General features: G+C 40.3%; 1 protein-coding gene across 19 annotated transcripts in view; it reads left to right on the top strand.

The window, feature by feature from the left end:
- Positions 1 to 22,696, top strand: part of LOC141126990 (uncharacterized) — a 164,102-nt gene that overhangs the window by 86,566 nt on the left and 54,840 nt on the right. For 12 of the 19 annotated variants that reach the window (XM_073613093.1, XM_073613098.1, XM_073613097.1 and 9 more), the window contains 4 exons: positions 2,472 to 2,537; positions 4,914 to 5,006; positions 14,799 to 14,864; positions 22,056 to 22,121. In XM_073613093.1, the coding sequence (XP_073469194.1) occupies positions 2,472 to 2,537; positions 4,914 to 5,006; positions 14,799 to 14,864; positions 22,056 to 22,121 (291 nt within the window). The remainder of the gene's footprint in view (positions 1 to 2,471; positions 2,538 to 4,913; positions 5,007 to 14,798; positions 14,865 to 22,055; positions 22,122 to 22,696) is intronic. The other 7 variants (XM_073613096.1, XM_073613087.1, XM_073613103.1 and 4 more) reach the window with 5 other exon arrangements.

Below are 22,696 nucleotides of genomic sequence, written 5' to 3'. Positions count from 1 at the left end.
TTCTATTTCATTCTGTTTCTGTATAACCATTTTCGGAAATTCAAATTTCGTATAGAATGATTTTGCATTCAAATAGAAAAGATTAGAATAAAATAGAAAAGAATAGAAAAGAATAGAAAAACAATAGACCAGCATAGAAAAAAAATAAAAATAAAAAAAATATATATAAATATATATACCGTATTTATCGGCATATAACACGCACTTTTTTCCCCTTAAAATCAGGGGAAAATCATGGGTGCGTGTTATACGCCGATCCCTTGCGATCCTGAGCTGACAGATCTTCAAAATCGCCGACCGCGATTTGAAAATGGCGCCGAAATACACAGAGCCGGTCCTCGGCTCTTCTCGGCCACTTTCGGCATCACTCGAGTGCCGCCCGAACCTAGCCGAGTGTACTCGGCTAGGTTCGGATAGCTCCGCTCACAGTCACGCCCATCCCGGGCGGGACTACGAGTGGAGCCGAAAGTGAACGAGAGCCGCCGAGAAGAGCCGAGGACCGGCTCTGTGTATTTTGGCGCCGGCGGCACCATTTTCAAATCGCGGTCGGAGATTTTGAAGCTCAGGATCGCAGGGGATCACAGGATTTTCAAACTGCGAGCTGCAAGGCTGCACTGGGGCAAGGCTGCACTGGGGCAAGGCTGCACTGACATGGCTGCACTGGGGCAAGGCTGCACTGAGAAGGCTGCAATGATGGGCATTTAAATGTAAGTTTTTTTCCCTTAAACTTCCCTCCTAAAAGTTTTTTTTCCTTAAAATTCCCTCCTAAACTTGGGGTGCGTGTTATACGCCAGTGCGTGTTATACGCCGATAAATACAGTAATTTTTTGTATTATTCTCTTCTATTTTTTTTTATGCTTTTCTTTTCTATTATTTTATATTCTATAATAGTCTTTTCAATTCAAATTCATTCTATACGAAATTGGAATTTCGGAACATGGCTTCTGAAGTTTGAATTTCTTATAGAATGAATTCGAATTAGAACAGAAAATAATAGAAAAGAATAGACTAGACAAACAATAGAACAGAATAAAATATAATATATATAATTTTTTGTATTCTGTTCTATTGTTTTTCTAGTCTTTTCTCTTCTACTCTGTTCTAATCTTTTCTATTCAAATTCGAATTCATTTTATAAGAAATTCAAATTTTGGAAGATGGTTTTATATATATATATATATATATATATATATATATATATATATATATTATACATATACATATATACATATTATATATATACACACATATATATATATATATATATATAAAACCATCTTCCGAAATTTGAATTTCTTATAATATGAATTCGAATTTGAATAGAAAAGATTAGAATAGAGTAGAAGAGAAAAGACTAGAAAAACAATAGAACAGAATAGAATAAATTATATATATATTATATTTTATTCTGTTCTGTTCTATTGTTTGTCTAGTCTATTATTTTCTATTCTAATCTTTTCTATTCAAACTCGAATTCATTCTATACGAAATTCCACTTTCAGAAGCCATCTTCCGAAATTCGAATTTCGTATAGAATGAATTCAAATTCGAATAGAAAAGTTTAGAATAGAATAGAAAAGAATAGCATAGAAAAACAATGAAACAGAATAGAAAATTATATATATATATATATATATATATATATATATATATATATAACATCTTCCAAAATTCAAATTTCATATAGACCGAAATCAAATTTGAATGTAAAAGATTAGAATAGAATAGAAAATAATAGAAAAGAATAGACTAGAAAAACAATAGAACAGAATAGAAGAAAATATAATATATATATTATATTTTCTTCTATTCTGTTCTATTGTTTTTATAGTCTATACTTTTCTATTATTTTCTGTTCTAATCTTTTCTATTCAAATTCGAATTCATTCTATACGAAAATTCAAACTTCAGAAGCCATGTTCCGAAATTCGAATTTCGTATAGAATGAATTTGAATTGAAAATACTATTATAGAATATAAAATAATAGAAAAGAAAAGCATAAAAAAACATATATATATATATATATATATATATATATATATATATATATATATACATATTCTATTGCTTTATTATTTTATATTCTACCTTATTGTTTTTTTTAGAAAAACGTTTTCTATTTTTTTTAATTTGATTATGTTTTCGAATTCGATTCGAATATGTTTTCGAATTCGATTCGAATATGTTTTCGAATTCGATTCGAATTCGTTCGTTTTTTTTTCGGATTCGTTTAAATTCTTTACTTTTGTCATTCGGAAATTCGGATGTATCCGAATTTCCGAATAATGAAAAATTCGTCCGAATTTCGATTCGGAACGAAACGAAATGCACATGCCTACTTCTTTTTATTCCTACTGGCCACAGCCTGGCCCCCCAATAGTCTGACATACCGTACATCTGTCTTATATGAATACGGATTGCTATACAACATACATTTTGACATTTAAAACCTCTGATTTTCATTTTGCAGGAATATCCACGGAAGGGTCCTCAAAGTCCTAACATTGCTCGATACCTGGACCTAACTAGCTTGCAGGTGAACAAATGTAGCTGTTGTTTCATGAATTTGTAAAATACAGTCCAATCACCCGGAGGTCCATATGGAAAGGTGTTTGGGAAGGTTCAATCCTCTGCATTTTTTCCAACCATCTGTGTCCCATTGCGGAGAATCACCTTACTTTATGTCCTGTAGACAGAAGAGGAAATCTCTGTAAGAGGAAAGTCACTGAAGAAAATTGTCCCTATTGAAAAAATTTCCTCCATCCCTATTGCAGTGATAACTCAAAATGTATTGCCTCAATTTCATCCAATTGACAGCGGTTCCCAGGACACAGAGGGGTTGGTTTACTAAAGGCGAATGGACTGTGCTCTTTGCAAAGTGCAGTTGCTCCAGAGCTTAGTAAGTGAGGTAAAGCTTCACTTTGCAAAGAATACCCAATCACATACAAAGAAAAAATAAATAAAACAGCATTTTTGCTTGCACTGGATTGGATGATGGAGGAGGACTCTGATGTATGGAGAGGACTCTGATGTATGGAGAGGACTCTGATGTATGGAGAGGACTCTGATGTATGGAGAGGACTCTGATGTATGTAAGGGGGAACACTGCTGCCTCTGGTGTAAAGAGGAACTCCAATGTAAGGGGGGCTCTGAGAACCCTGATTTACCTTAGTGTACTCATTCAGAGGCAGGAGAGAGCACAGGGGGGGGGGGGGGAACTTCAGTCACTGACAGGGATGGATGGTGAGCTCACTCACCCCTTGGCAGTCAGCATCTCTCATCTAGATGCATCTGTGGTTGCTGGGCTTCAAAGTTCTGGCCCCCACTTTCCTTTTCTAAAGCACAGCGCCAGGAAATGGAGTGTGGGCAGATACAGGGGGGTAGGGGCCGGAGGGACAGGTGCAGATCAATCCCTCTCTCCTCTCCCACCTGTATGTGGGGGGGGGGGGTTAGTGCTGGGCAGTGTGAGAGAGAGTGTAGAAGACACTTCCGGCTTAGAAAACTGCAGCCAGCAACCCTGCTGGGAAGTCATAGTCCAGTGTGAATAATATGTCCGGGTTTCAGACAGTCTGAAACCCGGACACATGATTCCAATCCCGAACTGTCCGGGTGAATCCCGGACAGGTGGCAACCCTACTCCTTCCCCCAGTGACAGAGGGGTTTATTTAGTAAAGGCAAATCCACTTTGCACTACAAGTGCACTTGGAAGTGCAGTCCCTGTAGATCTGAGGGGGACATGCAAGGAAAATAAAAAAAAATGAATTTTTGCTTGTACATGATTGGATGATAAAATCAGCAGAGCTTCCCCTCATTTCAGATCTTCCCCTCATATCTACAGTGACTGCACTTCCAAGTACACTTGTATTGCAAAGTGGATTTGCCTTTAGTAAATCAACCCCAGAGTCTGTTTAGGAAATACACCATTGTTTTACAATCTGGAAATCTGTAGACTTTGGGGGCAGATTTACTAAAACTGGTGCACACAGAATCTGATACAACTGTGCATAGTAACCAATCAACTTCTAGGTTTTATTGTCAAAGCTTAATTCAACAAGCTGAAGTTAGAAGCTGATTGGTTACTATGCACAACTGCACCAGATTCTGTGTGCACCAGTTTTAGTAAATCTCCCCTTTGTGTCTTTGTCTCAACCCCTGCCAGCCAGCTCTTTGGACTATTAAAGCTGAACCACACTACATCTGGGCACCACAAACCAAAAATGCTATTTAAATCACGTATTAATATTCAAAGCAACCCCCCCCCCCTCCATCCATATCTCCATGCTTTATTTTGCTGAGAGATCACTTTGAAATACCCCCCCCCTCCCCCGGCATCTCTGGTGGTGGCCATCTTGAGCAATGTACCATTTGCTTACTGGAATCCATCTGCCCTTAGCTGGGGCATGTAGGCAGGAGGGAGTGCTTAACTAAGAACACACCCCCCGAAGATCCCTGGGATGTATGACATCATTTGCCCAGGAATATAAACCAGGAAGTTACTGAAGAAATGTAAATTTTTTTTTTGAAAACAAGTAAATATGATATACTTTCCTATCTATTTACTAATGCTAGCAGGATAAGGATTAAAAATAATGAATGTTGATTGAGAGAGTGAAGGTCCGCTTTAATGATCAGCACACTGGAGAAGTCTACCCTGACCTTACTTTCTCCTGTACTCTCCGGAGTGTTTTCCATTTCTTTTCTCTATTAAAATAAAACCAGCAAATGTTCTAGTTCTCCCCCATCCCTGCTCAGCTATATGACTAGAGAGCCCAACGTCTTACTTCTTTTTATTCCTACTGGTCACAGCCTGGCCCCCCAATAGTCTGACATACCGTACATCTGTCTTATATGAATACGGATTGCTATACAACATACATTTTGACATTTAAAACCTCTGATTTTCATTTTGCAGGAATATCAACAAAGTGATCAGAAAACCGAATCTCCACAGGAGGGTCCTCAACGTCCTGGCTTTCGTCAATACCTGGACCTAAATAGCTTGCAGGTGATGAAATGTAGCTGTTGTTTCATGAACGTTGTAAAATACAGTCCAATCACCCGGAGGTCCATATGGAAAGGTGTTTGGGAAGGTTCAATCCTCTGCATTTTTTCCAACCATCTGTGTCCCATTGGGGAGAATCACCTTACTTTATATCCTGTAGACAGAAGAGGAAATCTCTGTAAGAGGAAAGTCACTGGAGAAAATTGTCCCCATTGAAAAAAATTCCCTCCATCCCTATTGCAGTGAGAACTCAAAATGTATTGCCTCAATTTCATCCAATTGACAGCGGTTCCCAGGACACAGAGGGGTTGGTTTACTAAAGGTGAATGGACTGTGCTCTTTGCAAACTGCAGTTGCTCCAGAGCTTAGTAAGTGAGGTAAAGCTTCACTTTGCAAAGAATACCCAATCACATACAAAGAAAAAATAAATAAAACAGCATTTTTGCTTGCACCGGATTGGATGATGGAGGAGGACTCTGATGTATGGAGAGGACTCTGATGTATGGAGAGGACTCTGATGTATGGAGAGGACTCTGATGTAAGGGGAAACATTGCTGCCTCTGGTGTAAAGAGGAACTCCAATGTAAGGGGAGAACCCTGATTTACCTTAGTGTACTCATTCAGAGACAGGAGAGAGCACAGGGGGGGGGGGGACTTCAGTCACAGACAGGGATGGATGGTGAGCTCACTCACCCCTTGGCAGTCAGCATCTCTCATCTAGATGCATCTGTGGTTGCTGGGCTTCAAAGTTCTGGCCCCCACTTTCCTTTTCTGAGGCACAGCGCCAGGGATTGGAGTGTGGGCAGATACAGGGGGGTAGGGGCGGGAGGGAGAGGTACAGATCGATCTCTCTCACCTCTCCAATCTGTATGTGGGGGGGGGTGGGTAGTGCTGGGCAGTGTGAGAGAGAGTGTAGTAGACACTTCCAGCTTAGAAAACTGCAGCCACAACCCTGCTGGGAAGTCATAGTCCAGTGTGAATAATATGTCCGGGTTTCAGACAGTCTGAAACCCGGACACATGATTCCAATCCCGAACTGTCCGGGTGAATCCCGGACAGGTGGCAACCCTACTCCTTCCCCCAGTGACAGAGGGGTTTATTTAGTAAAGGCAAGTCCACTTTGCACTACAAGTGCACTTGGAAGTGCAGTCGCTGTAGATCTGAAGGGGACATGCAAGGAAAATAAAAAAAAATGAATTTTTGCTTGTACATGATTGGATGATAAAATCAGCAGAGCTTCCCCTCATTTCAGATCTTCCCCTCAGATCTACAGCGACTGCACTTCCAAGTACACTTGTATTGCAAAGTGGATTTGCCTTTCGTAAATCAACCCCAGAGTCTGTTTAGGAAATACACCATTGTTTTACAATCTGGAAATCTGTAGACTTTGGGGCAGATTTACTAAAATTGGTGCACACAGAATCTGATACAACTGTGCATAGTAACCAATCAGCTTCTAGGTTTTATTGTCAAAGCTTAATTCCTTGTCAAAAGAAGTTTATTGAGTATACAATGTTATAAAGATACATAAAGTAAGTTTACAAGGATCTATAAAGTAAGCTCATTGTTTTACAGTAGGGTTTATATAGGTAAATATCATGAAATTTCAAATATTAAACATTGGGTTCACGTAAACCTAAATTAAAGATATATGTCATTTCCTTAGTTACTTTTGTAGGTATTTAAATGATTTATACATACTATACATATTGTTTACAGGTAGAGTGTATATAGGTCAAATAAATTCTGATAATGAGCTTTAATCGTAAGGTGGAGAAAAGGAAAGAGAAAGAAGAAAAAGGGTAGAAAGGTAGAGGTATGGTCCACAAGGTTGTCCCGCTCGTCAGTTTATTATTCTTTTTAGTTCTCTTTGAAGCCTTAGAATGGGTGTCTCTGTAAGTCATTTAATCTGTTACCATGGCAACAGGACAGAGTCATTGAAGTTTGACAGGAACTGTTGTTTTATCCAAGGATGTCAAAGGTTTTCAAATTTTGGAATTTGATTTTGATCGATGGCTACCATCTTAGCATGGGACATTGTATTATTAATTCTGTGGATTGTTTCTGCTAGTACCAATGTAGGAGATTTCCATGCCTTGGCCACTGTTTGTTTTGCAGCCGTTATTAATTGGATCATAAGTTTGAATTGAGAGAGTGTTAACCATTCCGGTTTTAGATTAGGTAAAGTTATATATGGATCTGGTTGTATTATTTTTTAAAATATTTTAGATGCAATCACGAAGACTTCCTTCCAGAAGGTTTGGATTACTGGGCACGTCCACCATATGTGTAAATATGTGCCTATTTCTGGGCATCCTCGAAAACAAAGAGCTGAGGTATTAGGTGAATATTTTGCCACTCTAGCGGGTACAAGGTACCAGCGAGTTAGGACTTTATAATTTGTCTCCAGTGCTAAGATGTTGGGTGAAGATGACTTAGATGTGAGCCATATGTTAGACCAGTCCGTGTCTTCTAAAGTTCGTCCCAGGTCCTCCTCCCACCTCTGAACGTAAGAGGGTCTATTAAGATTTGCTACTCCATATAATTGATTATAAAGTGATGAAATTGTACCTTTAGCAAATGGATCTTTTGTACAGATTGATTCAAAAATGGATAATTGGGATAATGGTGTATCCCCCTTTAGGAATGGTGTATAGAAGTTTTTGATTTGGAGATATCTAAATATCTCAGAGTTTGGTAGATCATATTTTTCTCTAAGCGATGGGAATGAAAGGAATGATTTAGATGCTATGAAGTCATTTAGTGTCTGAATGCCTGATGTTGTCCAAGCTTTAAAAGAATTTGGGTAGATCCATGCCGGATAAAAGGCCAGATTTCTGATAAAAGAAAGGAGAGGATTGTGTGGAGATTGTAACTGATATTTGATTTTTAGTTTATCCCAGAGAGATAAGAAGTGTTTAGTTATGGGATTATGAATTTTAAAGCGGTCTTTAGGATCAAGCCATAATAAGTTTGATATTAATAGAGGGTCATTTTCTGAAGCCTCTATAAATACCCATAATGGGATTTCCTGTTTTGCATGGTATTTGGACAGACTGGCCAAATGTGCTGCTCTGTAGTAGTTAGTAAAATTAGGGTATCCCAGGCCTCCTTTATTTTTGGGAAGATGTAGTGTGTGTATAGGTATACGTGGTTTAGAAGAGCCCCATATAAATGAAGTTGCTCTTTTTTGTACTATTCTCAAAAAATAGGAAGGAATTGGAATAGGGAGGACTCTGAATAGATAAAGCAATTTGGGTAGAATAGTAATTTTGATTGCATTAATCTTCCCTATCCAGGATAAAGGAAGTTGCGACCATTGTTTTATTAGATTTGTGATCTGTCTTAATACAGGAGGATAATTGGTTGAGAATAAGTCAGAATGAGATGCTGTTAAATGAATTCCAAGATATGGGATTGATTTTTCTGCCCCTGTGAATGGGAGTGCAGCCCTAGCCGGGATCAATTCCATGTTTGTGAGTGAAATATTAAGCACTAGGCATTTCTTAGGATTAATCATAAGGCCGGATAGGGCTGCAAATCCATCAAGAGCTGGTATTAAGTTAGGACCAGAGACCTGTGGTGATGATAGAAAAAGTAATATATCGTCTGCAAATATACATAATTTGTGTGTAATACCTCCTACTTCAATGCCAGTTATAGTTTGGTTTGTTCTGATGTATTGGGCCATGGGTTCGAGTATAAGGGCAAATAATAAGGGAGATAATGGGCAACCCTGTCGGGTACCTCTTTCGATATTAAAGGCATCAGATTTGTATCCAGCATATTTTATATAGGCTTTGGGTTTATTATATAATGCTTTGATCCATGTTAAAAAGTGGGGTCCAAAACCCCATTTTTGTAATGAATATTGCATATATTGCCAGGATACTGTGTCAAATGCCCTCTTAATATCGAGAGATAGAAAACATAAAGGGATTTTCAGTTTTTTAGCAATATGTGCCAATAACACTGCCCTGCGTATATTATCGCCTGCCTGTCTATTTGGCATGAAGCCTACTTGATCTCTATGTATTAATTTTCCTATAATGCTATTGAGGCGTTTTGCTATTATTTTTGCTAATAATTTAATATCAAGGTTTAACAGAGAGATAGGCCGATAATTCACACAGGAAGTATCATCAGAAAGGGGTTTTGGGATCATACAAACAATTGCCATTAATGTTTCTTGCCGAAAAGAATGTCCATCTAGAAGTTTGTTAAAAGTTTCAGTGAGAATGGGAGAGAGTATTTCTGAGAATGTTTTATAGTATAAAGCCGAGTAGCCGTCTGGGCCTGGTCTTTTATTAAGTTTTAGGTCTTTTATGGCGTTAGCAACTTCATCTATAGTTATAGGCTCATCCAAACTGCTTTTTTGATTCTGAGATAACTCAGGTAAGGTTATTTTTGAGAAGAAGGATTCAGCCTCTGTAGGATTAAATTCATTGTTTGTCTTGTATAAAGTTGCGAGATGTGAGTGAAATTTATGGACTATTTTAACTGGATTACAAGTATAAACATTTTTTGATAATTTCAAACGTATTTGAAATTTTTCGTATTTCAAACGAGCCAAATATGTACCTGGTTTGTTTGTATTCATGTAGAAATTGTGTTTGGAGCGTTTGAGGGATTTATCAACTGACTCAGTGAGAAATAGATCGTATTCCAATCTAGATTTTTCCAGATGAGATTTTGTACTCTGAGATGGATTATCTTGGAATGATATGTAGGCTGCATTAAAATTGAGTTCTAGTTTTTTTGCTAGATTTTTGCGTTCCCGTTTAAATAGTGCCATTTGTCTTTGTATTGTACCACGCAAGACAGGCTTATGAGCTTCCCATAGTGTTATTGGGGAGATGTCTGTTGTATTATTAATTGATATGTATTCCTTTAAAGCTTGTTCAATGGCCATCTGATGTAGTGGGTGTTTGAGCATTATGTCCGGTAAGTACCATGTTGGGTCATGCGCTTTTGGTATGGCTGAGGCTATAGTAGTGTATACTGCATTATGGTTAGACCACGGAATCGGAATTATATCTGATGCAATAATTTCTGGTATCATTCCTATTGTTAGAAAAATATGATCTATTCTGGTGAAGGTTTGATGAGGGTGCGAGAAATAAGTGAAAGTACGGAAGGCTTTGGTCCTTTTTTGAGGGACATTTATTCCCTGAACATTCAGGGAAAGTATATTCAGTGGTGCCATGGCAATAGATCAAATAGTTTTGACTTACTTTTTGTTATGCAGAGCTGACTGCGCAGATCAACCTGTGTGGACTGAAGAGGTGAAAAGATAGAAAAGAAACCAGTGAATTCTGGAGTAAAGAGTAAACAAAAAACATATGAGATTAGATGATACATTGTATAAATTATTTTTTGCAAGTAATCACAATTTACCCGTGAAAGAGAATAAATATCTCTCTCAGGGGAATACGTGCCTTCGTCACACTCCCACATAATATGGTTGGGAGAATGAGGAAGGCTAATGGGGGTACACGGATCTTCTGCTTACAGGAGAGAAGTGCTATGTCAAAAGACATCAAAATGATGTTTCATTAATTGGAGTGCAGAATATAGTTTTTGTTGAAATTATTTATTCCAGGGTGGTTGTATATGGTTAGTCTTGCCCTAGGCTAAATAATTCAGTTAGAAAGGTACTGTTAATAACTTTGGTATTGATGAAGATAGTTTGGATTATTTTGGGATTTTAACCCTTTTAGAGTAAACAATTACATATTTTATTCATATGTAACTGTTTAGATATGTTAACTCATAAAATTGAGGTTGTATTGCTTCAGATTAGAATAAACAAAAACATAATTCTAGGAACTAGTTAGGTAATAATATATTTGTTTTAAGAAAAAAAAGAAAAAGCTTCCATTACTTCTGGATTATTGAACATATTTGTCCTAAAAAGTAATAAATCTATTGTTATTACCTGATAATATATAACTGAACAAGAATTTCCTTATTTCACTTATATATTCTAAGGCTATATGAATCAGAAGCAATAAGAAATATAACCGGAATGTAACATGATCCCACACAGTGTGTGACTATCAGAATGCAGTTACATTCAGTTATAAATACAGGTTTTTTATAGAGAACCATCTTTTAGTATAATAAATGAAGAGATATCAGGAATTAGGATGTCAGTCCATTGAATCTTCTTGGTCCATGGATGATGTGGCATAACGGCCTCTTTTGTGAGAATGATGATTCCCATTTTGTTCTGGAATTTTCTGGGTGCTGCCTGAAGGTGAAGATGATGCCATTCTTCTGCGTGTGGGAGTGTTGCTGCTTGTGGGTTCTGTCAGATTTAATTTTAAAAGGGTTTGTTGTAGTTCATCTGCTGATCTGCTTCTGTAAATTGTACCTTGGTAGTTAAATCTGACTGAAAAGGGGAAGCCCCATTGATACATAATGTTGTGGCGTTGCAGTTCCATTAGTTGGGGTTTCATGGATCGTCTTTTAGTAATAGTAAGTTGGGATAGGTCAGCAAAAATGTGATAATTGTGTCCTTGAAAATTAAGTTCCTTTTTTTCTCTTGCAGCAATTAGTATTTGTTCTTTCGTTCTGTAATAATGAAATTTTGTGATTATATCACGTGGGGGTCCATCTTTCTTTTTGGCTGTGAGGGCTCTGTGTACTCTGTCCAGTTCTAAACGTTCAATAGGGATATCTGGCTTTAGTTCTTGTAATAGAGCAGTAATAGTAGATTGCAGGTCTGTCACAGTTTCAGGTATTCCCCTTATGCGCAAGTTTGAACGTCTGGCTCTATTTTCGTAATCTTCGAGCTTAGTTTGAAGTATTAAATTCTCTTCTTTTAATTGTTCCAATTCTGTTATATTTTCTTGGGTTGTAATTTCAATTTCATCCATTTTTATTTCTAAGGCTGCGGTGCGGTTTCCCAGCTCTCTTATTTCTTTGGTTAGGCTGTTTGTTATTTGGTCTGAGGTTTGTTTTAAAGCCTTATGAAGCATCTTTTCAAATTGTAATAATATTACTGGGGATGCTGAGGAGGCTTGTGGAGAAGTTTGTGAGAGGATTTGTTCTGTATCTGACTCAAATGGAGAGTCTTGCTGTGACATTTTCTGTCTGTGAGAGCGCCCTGATGCTGTATCTTGTGAGGTGACTGGAGCTGCTTCAGCTGCAGTGAGTGCCTGTGAGCTCTTTGTGAGGTGATTTTTATTTCTGCCACGGTTTCCTCCCAGTACCATATTTCCTGCCCAAACTTTCACAGTTTGTTCCCTGGGGCAAAAAGGTTCAAATTGATACCTTTTGAGCCTGCAGGCTCCGCTTTGTCCTTCTCTTCCCTCCTCAGCGGTGTGGAGCTCTAACAATGCATGTCTGCTCCGCCTCCTGCCCCCCCCCGGCCGAGAACTCAAAATTTTAACCACTTAAGGACCAGCCTCGTTTTGGATTTTAGGTGTTTACATGTTTAAAATAGGTTTTTCTGCTAGAAAATTACTTAGAACCCCCAAACATTATATATTTTTCTTCTAACACCCTAGAGAATAAAATGGCGGTCATTGCAATACTTTTTTTTGCACCGTATTTGCGCAGCGGTCTTAAAAGCGCACTTTTTTTGGAAAAAATTCACTTTTTTGAATAAAAAAATAAGACAACAGTAAAGTTAGCCCTATTTTTTTTATAATGTGAAATAAAATGTTACGCCAAGTAAATTGATACCCAACATGTCATGCTTGAAAATTGCGCCCGCTCATGGAATGGCGTTAAACTTTTACCCTCAAAAATCTCCATATGCGACGTTTAAAAAATTCTACAGGTTGCATATTTTGCGGTACAGAGGAGGTCTACGGGTAGAATTATTGCTCTTGCTCTACCGGTCGCAGCGATACCTCACATGTGTGGTTTGACCACCGTTTTCATATGCGGGCGCTACTCGCGTATGCGTTCGCTTCTGCGCGCGAGCTCGTCGGGACAGGGGGGTTTTATATTATACTATATTATTATTATTATAGTTTTTTTTTTCTCTTCATATGCTTGTGAATAAACGTGTGTATGTATGGGTAGATTCAGGTGAATATAGGAGGTTTGCAATTGAATGCAGTAATATGTTAAATAATGTATTGCTGTTAGCTTCGGAGGGGCACCAGGAAGACTTTCGGGGGGGTGAATATAACTATTGAGTTATTCCTAGTTGGAGTTTTATGCATGATGTCTGCACTTCCCCTGATGGCCCCCTGGGAACCTCTGTGCAACTTTTTTTTTTCTTTATTAGTAATTATTAGATTTTTTTTTTTTTTTGAGCAGGAGTAGGCCCAGGGGGGTAGGGGCGGGAGGGAGAGGTGCAGATCGATCCCTCTCTCCTCTCCCATCTGTATGTGGGGGGGGGGGGTTAGTGCTGGGCAGTGTGAGAGAGAGTGTAACAGACACTTCCGGCTTAGAAAACTGCAGCCAGCAACTCTGCTGGGAAGTCATAGTCCACTGTGAATAATATGTCCGGGTTTCAGACAGTCTGAAACCCGGACACATGATTCCAATCCCGAACTGTCCGGGTGAATCCCGGACAGGTGGCAACCCTACTCCTTCCCCCAGTGTCATAGGGGTTTATTTACTAAAGGCAAATCCACTTTGCACTACAAGTGCACTTGGAAGTTCAGTCACTGTAGATCTGAGGGGGACATGCAAGGAAAACTTAAAAAAATGAATTTTTGCTTGTACATGATTGGATGATAAAATCAGCAGAGCTTCCCCTCATTTCAGATCTTCCCCTCAGATCTACAGCAACTGCACTTCCAAGTACACTTGTATTGCAAAGTGGAGTTGCTTTTAGTAAATCAACCTGAGTCTGTTTAGGAAATACACCATTGTTTTACAATCTGGAAATCTGTAGACTTTGGGGGCAGATTTACTAAAACTGGTACACACAGAATCTGATACAACTGTGCATAGTAACCAATCAGCTTCTAGGTTTTATCGTCAAAGCTTAATTCAACAAGCTGAAGTTAGAAGCTGATTGGTTACTATGCACAACTGCACCAAATTCTGTGTGCACCAGTTTTAGTAAATCTCCCCTTTGTGTCTTTGTCTCAACCCCTGCCAGCCAGCTCTTTGGACTATTAAAGCTGAAATGCTTTTTAAATCACGTATTAATATTCAAAGCACCGCCCCCCCCCCCCCATCCATATCTCCATGCTTTATTTTGATGAGAGATCACTTTTAAATACACCCCCCCCCCCCCCCCGGCACCTCTGGTAGTGGCCATCTGGAGCAATATGTACCATTTGCTTTCTGGAATCCATCTGCCCTTAGCTCAGGCATGTAGGCAGGAGGGAGTGCTTAACTAAAAACACACCCCCCGAAGATCCCTGGGATGTATGACATCATCTGCCCAGGCATATAAACCAGGAAGTTACTGAAGTAATGTAATTTTTTTTTTTAAACAAGTAAATATGATATACTTTCCTATCTATTACTAATGCTAGCAGTATAAGGATTAAAAATAATGAATGTTGATTGAGAGAGTGAAGGTCCGCTTTAATGATCAGCACACTGGAGAAGTCTACCCTGACCTTACTTTCTCCTGTACTCTCCGGAGTGTTTTCCATTTCTTTTCTCTTTTAAAATAAAACCAGCAAATGTTCTAGTTCTCCCCCATCCTTGCTCAGCTATATGACTAGAGAGCCTAACGTCTTACTTCTTTTTATTCCTACTGGTCACAGCCTGGCCCCCCAATAGTCTGACATACCGTACATCTGTCTTATATGAATACGGATTGCTATACAACATACATTTTGACATTTAAAACCTCTGATTTTCATTTTGCAGGAATATCCACGGAAGGGTCCTCAACGTCCTGGCTTTCGTCAATACCTGGACCTAAATAGCTTGCAGGTGATGAAATGTAGCTGTTGTTTCATGAATGTTGTAAAATACAGTCCAATCACCCGGAGGTCCATATGGAAAGGTGTTTGGGAAGGTTCAATTCTCTGCATTTTTTAACCATCTGTGTCCCATTGGGGAGAATCACCTTACTTTATGTCCTGTAGACAGAAGAGGAAATCTCTGTAAGAGGAAAGTCACTGGAGAAAATTGTCCCTATTGAAAAAATTTCCTCCATCCCTATTGCAGTGAGAACTCAAAATTTATTGCCTCAATTTCATCCAATTGACAGCAGTTCCCAGGACACAGAGGGGTTGATTTACTAAAGCAAATGGACTGTGCGCTTTGCAGTTGCTCCAGAGCTTAGTAAGTGAGGTAAAGCTTCACTTTGCAAAGAATACCCAATCACATACAAAGAAAATTTAAAAAAACAGCATTTTTGCTTGCACCTGATTGGATGATGGAGGTCAGTAGAGCTTCTGTTCATTTACGAAACTCTGGAGCAACTGCCCTTGCAGAGTACAAAGACACAAAGGAGTTGACTTACTAAAACTGGTGCACAGAGAATCTGGTGCAGTTGTGAATAGTAACCAATCAGCTTCTAACTTCAGCTTGTTCATATAAGCTTTAGCAATAAAACCTAGAATCTGATTGGTTACTATGCACAGCTGCATCAGATTCTGTGTGCACCAGTATTAGTAAATCTGCCCCAAAGTCTATGGATTTTCAGACTGTGAAACAATGGTGTATTTCCTAAACAGACTCTGGGGTTGATTAACTAAAGGCAAATAGACTATGCAATTTTCAAAGCGTAGTTGCACTCTGCACTTGCAGTTGCTCCAGAGCTTAGTAAATGAGCAGAAGCTCTGCTGACTTCCATCATCCAATGATATGCAAGCAAAAATGCTTTCCTTGCACATGATTGGGTATTCTTAGCAAAGTGAAGCTTTACATCATTTACTAAGCTGTGGAGCAAATGCTCTTGCAGAGTGCACAGTCCATTTGCCTTTAATAAATACACCCCCATGTGTCACTGGGGGAAGGAGGGCAAACTGCTGTATATAAGCAGACACCTAATGACAAACTCCAACACAACATCAAAGTGTTGAAGTTTTGTCTATCAAAACAGCCAGGTGCTCAGCCATGATAAGAAGATTTGGGAAGCTATTGCAGATGTGTGAACCTCTAGGTCCCTCCTGTATTCCACACCCAAAGTCCACAGTCTTTTTGATTTTAATAAATTAACCCCCTAGAGACGGTGAATTTCCCTGTTGCAGACACAGACAGTAATAAAAATCTGAGAGTGTTTTTTACTCTTCTTTACCCTATCCAAAACTCCAAAAAAAAAAAAGGATTTAAAGCCGTAGATACTCTTTAACCACTTCAGTCCCGGAAGAATTTGCCCCCTTCCTGACCAGAGCACTTTTTGCAAAACAGCATTGCGTCGCTTTAAATGACAATTGCGCGGTCGTGTGACGTTGCACCCAAACAAAATTGACATCCCTATTTCCCCACAAATTGAGCTTTTTTTTGGTGGTATTTGATCACTCTGTGGTTTCTATTTTGTGCGCTATAAACAAAAAAAGAGCCACAATTTTGAAAGAAAAGCAATATTTTTTACTTTTTGCTATAATAAATACCCCCAAAAAATATATAAAAAACCACATTTTTTCCTCAGTTTAGGCAGATATTTATTCTTCTACATATTTTTCATAAAAAAAAATCGCAATAAGAGTATATTGATTGGTTTGCGCAAAAGTTATACCATCTATAAAATAGATTTATGGCATTTTTATTATAATTTTTGTTTTATTAGTAATGGCGGCGATCTGCGATTTTTATTGTGCCTGCAACATTTTGGCGGACACATCGGACACTTTTGACACTATTTTGGGACCATTGTCATTTATACAGTGATCAGTGCTATAAAAATGCACTGATTACTGTATAAATGACACTGGCAGGGAAGAGGTTAAATGCTAGGGGGCGATCAAGGGGTTAAGTGTGTCCGAGGGAGTGGTTCTAACTGTGGGGGGGATGGGCTACCACTGACATGACAGCGATCACTGCTCCCGATGACAGGGAGCAGTAGATTCCTGTCATGTCACTAGGCAGATTGGGGAAATGCCTTGTTTACATAGGCATCTCCCCGTTCTGTGGCTCCATGACACGATCGCGGGACACCGGCGGACATAGAGTCCGCGGGACCCGCAGGCACGGTCCCAGAGTACGCGGCGGGCGCTTGCGCGCCCACAATGCCATGTCTTAAAGGGGTCGTACCTGTACGCCGATTTGCGCAGCCCGAGGGCTTTCACACTGGAGCGGTGCGCTGGCAGGGCATCAGAAAAAGTCCTGCCGGCAGGTTCTTTGGAGCGGTGAAGGAGCGGTGAACTCACCGCTCCTCCACCTTTGCTCCCCATTGAAATCAATGGGGCAGTGCTGCGATACCGCCGGCAAAATGCCACTCCGGCAGCGTTTTGCGGGAGGATTTAACCCCTTTTCGACCGCTAGCTGCCGAATAGCGCCGCTAAAACGACGGTAAAGGGACGCTAAAAATAGCGCCGCTTTACTGCTGACGCCCTAGGCGGCTCGGTGTGAAAGGGGTCTTAAAGTGGAACCACACTGCATCTTGGCACTACAAACCAAAATGCTATTTAATTAACCACTTAACAACCGGCCCATAGCCGAATGACGGCTGCAGGGCGGTTGCCTAACTCTGCGAGGGCGTACTATGACGTCCTCCCAGAATTCCCCTCTCGCGCGCCCCCTGGGGCGTGCACCCGAACACATCCGTGACCAGCGATCCTCCGGACCCGGCGCATCACGGATCCCGGTAAATGGCCGCTGATCGCGGCCGTTTACCATGTGATCGAGCCGTCAAATGACGGCGCAATCACATGTAAACAGACCAGCGTCATCTGATGACGCCGGTTCCTCTCCTCCCCTCCTGTGTACCGATCGGTACACTGTGAGCGGAGAGGGGGATGGATGGATGGCTGCAGCGCTGTGGGCTGGATGTGTAGTGCCCACAGCGCTGCACAGAGACATCCAGCCATCCATCCATCCATGCTCAGCCATCCCTACTACTGTGCAATGCTGTGCAATACTCTGCAATTACCCCGCCATACTCTGCAATTACCCCGCCATACTCTGCAATTACCCCGCCATACTCTGCAAATACCCCGCCATACTCTGCAATTACCCCGCCATACTCTGCAATTACCCCGCCATACTCTGCAAATACTCCGCCATACTCTGTAATTACCCCGCCATACTCTGCAAATACCCCGCCATACTCTGCAAATACCCCGCCATACTCTGCAAATACCCAGCCATACTCTGCAACACCCCGCCATACTCTGCAAATACCCTGCCATACTCTGCAAATACCCCACCATACTCTGCAATACCCCGCCATACTCTGCAAATACCCCGCCATACTCTGCAATTACCCCGCCATGCTCTGCAATTACCCCTGTATAAATGGACAACTTTGTGTTTAAAAAAAAAAATGTGTTTTAACCACTTCCCACCCGCCGGCCGTCATACGACGTCCTTGACTTTGTGCGGGGATATCTGAATAATGGGTGCAGCTACAGGCATCATTCAGATATCGTCTTTTTCAGCCGGCGATTCCCTACACCATAAGAATGATCATAGCGGCTGTTCCACTGCTTGATCGTTCTTACGGGAGGCGAGAGGGGATGTCCCCCCCTCCCGCCGCCCTCTGGTGCTTCTACCGACTCACCGCTACGATCGAAGCCAGGATCGTTTTTTTTTTTTTTTTTTTTTAATTTCAGGCTTCCCAGCCTAGAGGTGAGGTGTGGGGTCTTATTGACCCCATATCTCACTGTAAAGAGGACCTGTCATGCCATATTCCTATTACAAGGGATGTTTACATTCCTTGTAATAGGAATAAAAGTGGTCAAAAAATTTTTTTTTGGGAAAAAAGCATCAAACTAAAATAAATAAAGTAAAATGAACAATAAAAAAAAAAAAAAATTTAAAGCGCCCCTGTCTGTGTGCTCGCTTCCAGAAGCGAACGCATACGTAAGTCCCGCTCACATATGAAAACGGTGTTCAAACCACACATGTGAGGTATCGCTGCGATCGGTAGAGCGAGAGCAATCATTTTGGCCCTAGACCTCCTCTGTAACTCAAAACATGTAACCAGTGAAAAAAATTTAAAGCATCGCCTATGGGGATTTTTGAGTAGCAAAGTTTGGCGCCATTCCACAAGCGCGTGCAATTTTGAAAGGTGACATGTTGGGTATCTATTTACTCGGCGTAGCTTCATCTTTCACATTATGCAAAAACATTAGGCTAACTTTACTGTTTTGGTTTTTGTAAAGCACAAAACATTTTTTTTTCCAAAAAAAACGCGTTAAAAAAATTGCTGCGCAAATACCGTGCGAGATAAAAAGTTGCAACAACCGCCATTGTATTCTCTAGGGTCTTTGCTAAAAAAACATATATAATGTTTTGGGGTTCTATGTAATTTTCTTGCTAATAAATGATGATTTTTACATGTAGGAGAGAAATGTCAGAATTGGCCTGGGCACTCCAGAACGCCTGAAGGTGCTCCCCTGCATGTTGGGCCTCTGTATGTGGCCACGCTGTGTAAAAGTCTCACACATGTGGTATCGTCGTACTCGGGAGTAATAGCAGAATGTGTTTTGTGGTGTAATTTGTGGTATGCATATGCTGTGTGTGAGAAATAACCTGCGAATATGACAATTTTGTGAAAAAAAAAAAAAGTTAAAAAAAAACTTGATTTTGCAAAGAATTGTGGGAAAAAATGACAACTTCAAAAAAGTCACCATGCATCTTTCTAAATACCTTGGAATGTCTTCTTTCCAAAAAGGGGTCATTTGGGGGGTATTTGTACTTTTCTGGCATGTTAGGGTCTCAAGAAATTAGATAGGCCGTCAGTACTTCAGGTGTGATCAATTTTCAGATATTCGCACTATAGCTTTTGGACTCTATAACTTTCACAAAGACCAAATAATATCCACCGATTTGGGTTATTTTTACCAAAGATATGTAGCGGTATAAATTTTGGCCAAAATATATGAAGAAAAATTACTAATTTGCAAAATTATTTTTTTACAGATTTTTCGGTCTTTTTTCTTTTATAGCGCAAAAAATAAAGAACCCAGCGGTGATTAAATACCACCAAAAGAAAGCTCTATTTGTGTGAAAAAAAGGCCAAAAATTTCATATAGATACAGTGTTGCATGACTGAGTAATTGTCATTCAAAATGTGAGAGCACCAAAAGCTGAAAATTGGTATGGTTAGGAAGGGGGTTTAAGTGCCCAGTTGTCAAGTGGTTAATTCATTTATTAATATTTAAAACATTTTTTTTTATCATTATTATTATTTTTTCTCTTCATATGCTTGTGAATAAACATGTGTATGTATGGGTAGATTCAAGTGAATAGAGGAGGTTTGCTAATGAATGCAGTAATATGTTAAATAATGTATTGCTGTTAGCTTCGGAGGGGCACCAGGAAGACTCGGGGGGGGGGGGGGGTGAATATAACTATTGAGTTATTCCTAGTTGGAGTTTTATGCATGATGTCTGCACTTCCCCCGATGGCCCCCTGGGGACCTCTGTGGGACTTTTTTTTTTCTTTAATGGTAATTATTAGATTTTTTTTTTTTGAGCAGGAGTGGGCCCACGGCCCAGGGGGGTAGGGGCGGGAGGGAGAGGTGTAGATCGATCCCTCTCTCCTCTCCCATCTGTATGTGGGGGGGGGGGGGGGGTTAGTGCTGGGCAGTGTGAGAGAGAGTGTAACAGACACTTCCTGCTTAGAGAACTGCATCCAGCAACCCTGCTGGGAAGTCATAGTCCAGTGTGGATAATATGTCCGGATTTCAGACAGTCTGAAACCCAGACACATGATACCAATCGCGAACTGTCCGGGTGAATCCTTCCCCCAGTGACAGAGGGGTTTAGTTAGTAAAGGCAAATCCACTTTGCACTACAAGTGCACTTGGAAGTGCAGTGGCTGTAGATCTGAGGGGGTCATGCAAGGAAAATTTAAAAAAATTTATTTTTGCTTGTACATGATTGGATGATAAAATCAGCAGAGCTTCCCCTCATTTCACATCTTCCCCTCATTTCAGATCTTCCCCTCATATCTACAGTGACTGCACTTCCAAGTGCACTTGTATTGCAAAGTGGATTTGCCTTTAGTAAATAAACCCCAGAGTCTGTTTAGGAAATACACCATTGTTTTACAATCTGGAAATCTGTAGACTTTGGGGCAGATTTACTAAAACTGGTGCACACAGAATCTGATACAACTGTGCATAGTAACCAATCAGCTTCTAGGTTTTATTGTCAAAGCTTAATTCACCAAGCTGAAGTTAGAAGCTGATTGGTTACTATGCACAACTGCACCAGATTCTGTGTGCACCAGTTTTAGTAAATCTCCCCCTTTGTGTCTTTGTCTCAACCCCTGCCAGCCAGCTCTTTGGACTATTAAAGCTTGAACCACACTACATCTGGGCACCACAAACCAAAAATGCTATTTAAATCACGTATTAATATTCAAAGCACCCCCCCCCCCTCCATCCATATCTCCATGCTTTATTTTGCTGAGAGGTCACTTTGAAATACACCCCCCCCCCCACCTCTGGTGGTGGCCATCTTGAGCAATGTACCATTTGCTTTCTGGAATCCATCTGCCCTTAGCTCAGGCATGTAGACAGGAGGGAGTGCTTAACTAAGAACACACCCCCCGAAGATCCCTGGGATGTATGAAATCATTTGCCCAGGAAGTTACTGAAGAAATGTAATTTTTTTTAAAACAAGTAAATATGATATACTTTCCTATCTATTTACTAACGCTAGCAGTATAAGGATTAAAAATAATGAATGTTGATTGAGAGAGTGAAGGTCCGCTTTAATGATCAGCACACTGGAGAAGTCTACCCTGACCTTACTTTCTCCTGTACTCTCCGGAGTGTTTTCCATTTCTTTTCTCTATTAAAATAAAACCAGCAAATGTTCTAGTTCTCCCCCATCCTTGCTCAGCTATATGACTAGAGAGCCCAACGTCTTACTTCTTTTTATTCCTACTGGTCACAGCCTGGCCCCCCAATAGTCTGACATACCGTACATCTGTCTTATATGAATACGGATTGCTATACAACATACATTTTGACATTTAAAACCTCTGATTTTCATTTTGCAGGAATATCCACAGGAAGGTCCTCAAAATCCTAACATTCCTCGATACCTGGACCTAACTAGCTTGCAGGTGATGAAATGTAGCTGTTGTTTCATGAATGTTGTAAAATACAGTCCAATCACCCGGAGGTCCATATGGAAAGGTGTTTGGGAAGGTTCGATCCTCTGCATTTTTTCCAACCATCTGTGTCCCATTGGGGAGAATCACCTTACTTTATGTCCTGTAGACAGAAGAGGAAATCTCTGTAATGGGGCGTACACACGGTCGGACTTTCCGTCTACAAAAGTCCAACGGACGCCGACGGACTAAAGCTGGCTGGTAATCCGATCGTGTGTGGGCTTCTCCGGACTTTCAGCGGACTTTTTCAGCCTCAAATCCGACGGACTTTAGATTTGAAACATGCTTCAAATCTTTACGTCGTAACTACGACGGACCCCGAAATCCGCTCGTCTGTGTGCTAGTCCGACGGACAAAAACCCACGCTAGGGCAGCTATTGGCTACTAGCTATGAACTTCCTTATTTTAGTCCGGTGTACGTCATCACGTACGAATCCGTCGGACTTTTGTGTGGTCGTGTGTAGGCAAGTCCATTCGTTAGAAAGTCTGCCGCAAGTCCGCCGAAAGTCCGCCGGAAGTCTGTCGGA

The sequence above is a fragment of the Aquarana catesbeiana genome, linkage group LG02 (genome assembly GCF_042186555.1).
Source record: "Aquarana catesbeiana isolate 2022-GZ linkage group LG02, ASM4218655v1, whole genome shotgun sequence".
In the NCBI taxonomy this organism is placed as follows: Eukaryota; Metazoa; Chordata; class Amphibia; order Anura; family Ranidae; genus Aquarana; species Aquarana catesbeiana.
Note: the sequence above shows the minus strand (reverse complement) of the source record. Positions and strands in the feature narration are given on the sequence as shown.